Below are 4015 nucleotides of genomic sequence, written 5' to 3'. Positions count from 1 at the left end.
TATTGGCTTAGAATGTACTCACCCAACGCCGTTTTTAACCTCGGATCCAAGCTGGCTGATCCCGAGGAACAACAAAGGATGCGACCCAAAGCGGCGGCCGCGAGAGAAATGAGCCGGCATACGCTAACGGAACAGGCTAAGGGCACGCGCACATCGCACTCCCTTGCATAGCATTCTGTTAGCCAATGTCCAGTCACTGGAGAACAAGCTCGATGACCTCAGGGCCAGGGTCAAGTTCCAGAGAGACATTCGGGACTGCAACCTCCTGTGCTTCACCGAGACATGGCTGAACCCAGGGGTACCAGACCATACATCCAGCCAGCCGAGTTCTTTTCGGTTCACCTCATGGACAGAACAATGGAGTCGGTAAAGACAAGAAGAGGAGGAGTGTGTCTGATGGTAAACAACAAGGCAAGCATTTTACCTCTTTCACGCTCGTGCACAGCAAACCTGGAGCTTCTGACGTTAAAATGTCGGCCCTTTTTTCTTCCTCTGGAATTCAGCTCGGTCATAGTCAGCGCCGTCTACATTCCACCCCAGGCGGACACAGACATCGCTTTATGTGAACTGCATGAGGCACTTACTTCATATCAAACTCTCCACCTGGATGCTGTGCTCATTGTTGCGGGTGACTTTAACAGTGCTAACCTCAAATGCGCAGTGCCCAATTTTCAACAACATATCACATGCCCCACCAGGTGCGATAGGACAATGGACCACTGCTACACACAACTTAAGGACAGTTACAAGGCACAATCTCGTCCACCGTTTGGGAAGTCAGACCATGCCGCCATCTTCCTTATGCCAAAATATAAACAAAGGCTGAAACAGGAAGCTGCGGTTCAGAGAGAGGTCGCGCGATGGACAGACCAATCAGTGGCCGTTAACAGCATGCCAGCTAATAGAGCTAGCGGGTTTAACAACACTGCTAAAGGCATGCAAGCGGAGAGTGCAGAAGCGAACAATGCATTCATCATCTCTGAGCACGACGTGAGAACAGCCTTCAGGAGAGTGAATACCAGGAAAGCAGCAGGACCAGATGGCATCACAGGTCGGTTTCTGAGAGCCTGCGCTGACCAACCAGCTCCGGTATTTACAGAGATTTTCAACCTCTCTCTGGAAAAGTCTGTAATCACCTTGTGCTTTAAACATTGTTCCTGTCCCAAAGAAACCCCAGCCTGCCTGTCTAAACTACTACCGTCCAGTAGCTCTAACCTCCTCTGTGATGAAGTGCTTTGAAAGATTAGTAAGAGACTTCATTGCTTCTTCACTACCTGACACCCTGGACCCATTGCAGTTTGCATATCATCCTAACCGCTCCACAGAGGATGCAATCGCACACCTCCATCACACAGCCCTGAACCATCTGGACAACAGAAAAGGGAATTACATTAAACTGCTGTTCGTCGACTACAGTTCAGCATTTAACACCATAATTCCCTCCATACTCACCTCCAAGCTGGAAGTACTGGGACTCAGCCCATCGCTTTGTTGATGGATCTCCAACTTCTTGACAGACAGACCGCAAGCAGTAGGGTGGGCAAACACGTCTCGCCTACCCTCACCCTCAGAATTGGAGCCCCCCAAGGCTGCTATACTCACTGTACACATGCGACTGTGTAGCCACTTCCAATTTTACCACCATTGTCAAGTTTGCTGACGACACGGTTGTGGTGGGCCTGATCTCCAACAATGACGAGACGGCCTACCTTGAGGAGATCATTAACCTGGAGACATGGTGCCAGGAAAACAATCTCCTCCTGTACGTTAGCAAGACAAAGGAGATGATAGTGGACTTCAGTATAAAGCAGGAGAGGAGGAACTACCAACCAATCACAATCAACGGGACCCCAGAGGAGAAAGTGGACAGTTTCCGATATCTTGGGGTTCACATCTCAGAGAAACTTTCATGGTCATGTCACTTCCACCACACAGTCAAGAAGGCCCGGCAGCGTCTTTTCCACCTCAGACACCTAAAGGACTTTAAACTGCAGTCTCAGGTGCTCAGGACTTTTTACACCTGCACCGTTGAGTGCATCCTGAAAGGAAACATCACAGCCTGGTTCGGGAACAGCACCCAGCAGGACAGATGAGCTCTCCAGAGGGTGGTGCAATCAGCTGAGCATTCCATCTGAACTGAGCTTCCTGACCTGCACACCATCTGCACCACCTGCACACGCCAGGAGGATAGTGAAAGACCTCAACCATCCCAACAATGGACTGTTCTCTCTGTTGCGGTCAGGAAAGCGTTTCCGCTCCTTGAAGGCAAATACAGAGAGAATGAGTAGGAGCTTCTTCCCTCATGCTATCCGGGCCCTTAACCAGAACTCTCCTGCATAACACACACTCATATGACAACAGGACTGTTTTTGCACACACATATGCATACATTGCACATTGTACATAATTGTATACTACATATATATATATATATATACATATATTGCACAGCACCTGCACTTTACATGGACACTCCCCTACACTATTTATATTTATATATTGTTTATATATAGTTTAACCTTCCTTCCTTTCCTATCTCCTTTCTACTCTATTCGGACATTCGAAAAAGCCTTTAACTGCATGTCGTACTATGTTTGGTTTTGTATGTGACGAATAAACTTTGAAATTGAACTTGAACTTAATACGCATAATTACATCTATTAAGCTAACATTATATTAGCTATCCTATTGCCTGCTATCTGGGAAAAAACATGAATTATAGCTGACACTGACAGGAAATTGTGATGTGTCACTGCCTGACTGTCAGTAATAATGACTATTAAAAATATCAAGCAAAGAATCTAATGTTACATACGTAATTTATTTGACTATGTATGTTGAATACACTATTGTCCAGCAAAAGTGGGTACAAATGGGCATATTTAGCTTATATCACTATTGTATGTGTTCTTTTACAAAAATAAAAGTACACATATATTATACATATATTTCCTTATCATATTTAATCAAACAAACAAGCAAAAAAAGACAAATGATCAGTTAGCTTTACCTTCTCTTTATTCTCTGTAAATGTCTGAAATGCATCTTTGAGGCATCAAGTAATATTTTTCTTCCTTGTTTTACAGAGTAGCCAAGCATCTAGCAGTGCTGCTGCTGGCTCATCTTCAGCTGAAGCCATTCAGCCAACGGTAAAAGAAGGAATTCCAACGTCAGGCTGCATATGGACCCTCATCTCTTCGTGCTATAGAATCAATCAGGCCATAGCATATTATATTGCTGCTTACCACTTATTATATTGAAGGACATGATTCGCATTCACACAGTAGCAAAACCTGGATTTCAGAAACTGATGAAGACTACAGTTCTACTCTACAAAGTTCCCTCATAGAAGTTTTTTTCATAGACAGAGATACCCAAAATGTACAACAGTCTTAAAGTGGAAGTTGGCAAATGTGTAGCATCCACTGACCTATGGACCAGCAGTGGAGGAAGTGGCCATCCATACATCAGCTTCACTATCCACTACATCAAAGATTGGAAACTTCAGTCAAATTGCCTGGAAACGTCTTGGTTACGGATGTAACCTCAGTTCCCTGATGCAGGGAACGAGACGTTGTGTCGAACCGACAGATGGGGTTCGCTCTTGAGAACCTATCGCTTCCGACCATTTTAGAAAAGGCCAATGAAATTGGTGAATGAAATTTGCATGCCGGACTCCGCCCCGGATATCCGGGTATAATAGGGAGACGGCGTGCTGCATTCATTCACCTTTGGGCTGAACAGCCTGAGACCTCTCTCGACTGCTGTAGCGATGGCACGTGTTGTGGCATGAGGGACACAACGTCTCGTTCCCTCCATCAGGGAACTGAGGTTACATCCGTAACCAAGACATTCCCTTTCTGTCGGTCTCTCGATGTTGTGTCAAACCGACAGATGGAGTTCCTGTAGAAAACGCCACGGCGCTGTACCGTTTCACAATCTCTAGCAAAGCGACGCTGACTGGCCTATGCGAGTCAGACATGAGCGCTACCGCGAGATTGTAACCCTCCAGTGG

The 4015-nt window shown here is 45.9% G+C and overlaps 1 protein-coding gene across 1 annotated transcript in view; it reads right to left on the bottom strand.

Moving 5' to 3' along the window:
• LOC130554652 (SUN domain-containing ossification factor-like) overlaps positions 1–3060 on the bottom strand; it is a 72782-nt gene extending 69722 nt beyond the window's left edge. Inside the window, exon 1 of the mRNA XM_057334441.1 lies at positions 3011–3060. Within this exon, the coding sequence (XP_057190424.1) occupies positions 3011–3045 (35 nt within the window). The 5' untranslated portion in view covers positions 3046–3060. The remainder of the gene's footprint in view (positions 1–3010) is intronic.
• Positions 3061–4015: the final 955 nt, after the last annotated feature.

The sequence above is a fragment of the Triplophysa rosa genome, linkage group LG5, assembly GCF_024868665.1.
Source record: "Triplophysa rosa linkage group LG5, Trosa_1v2, whole genome shotgun sequence".
Lineage (NCBI taxonomy): Eukaryota > Metazoa > Chordata > Actinopteri > Cypriniformes > Nemacheilidae > Triplophysa > Triplophysa rosa.
Note: the sequence above shows the minus strand (reverse complement) of the source record. Positions and strands in the feature narration are given on the sequence as shown.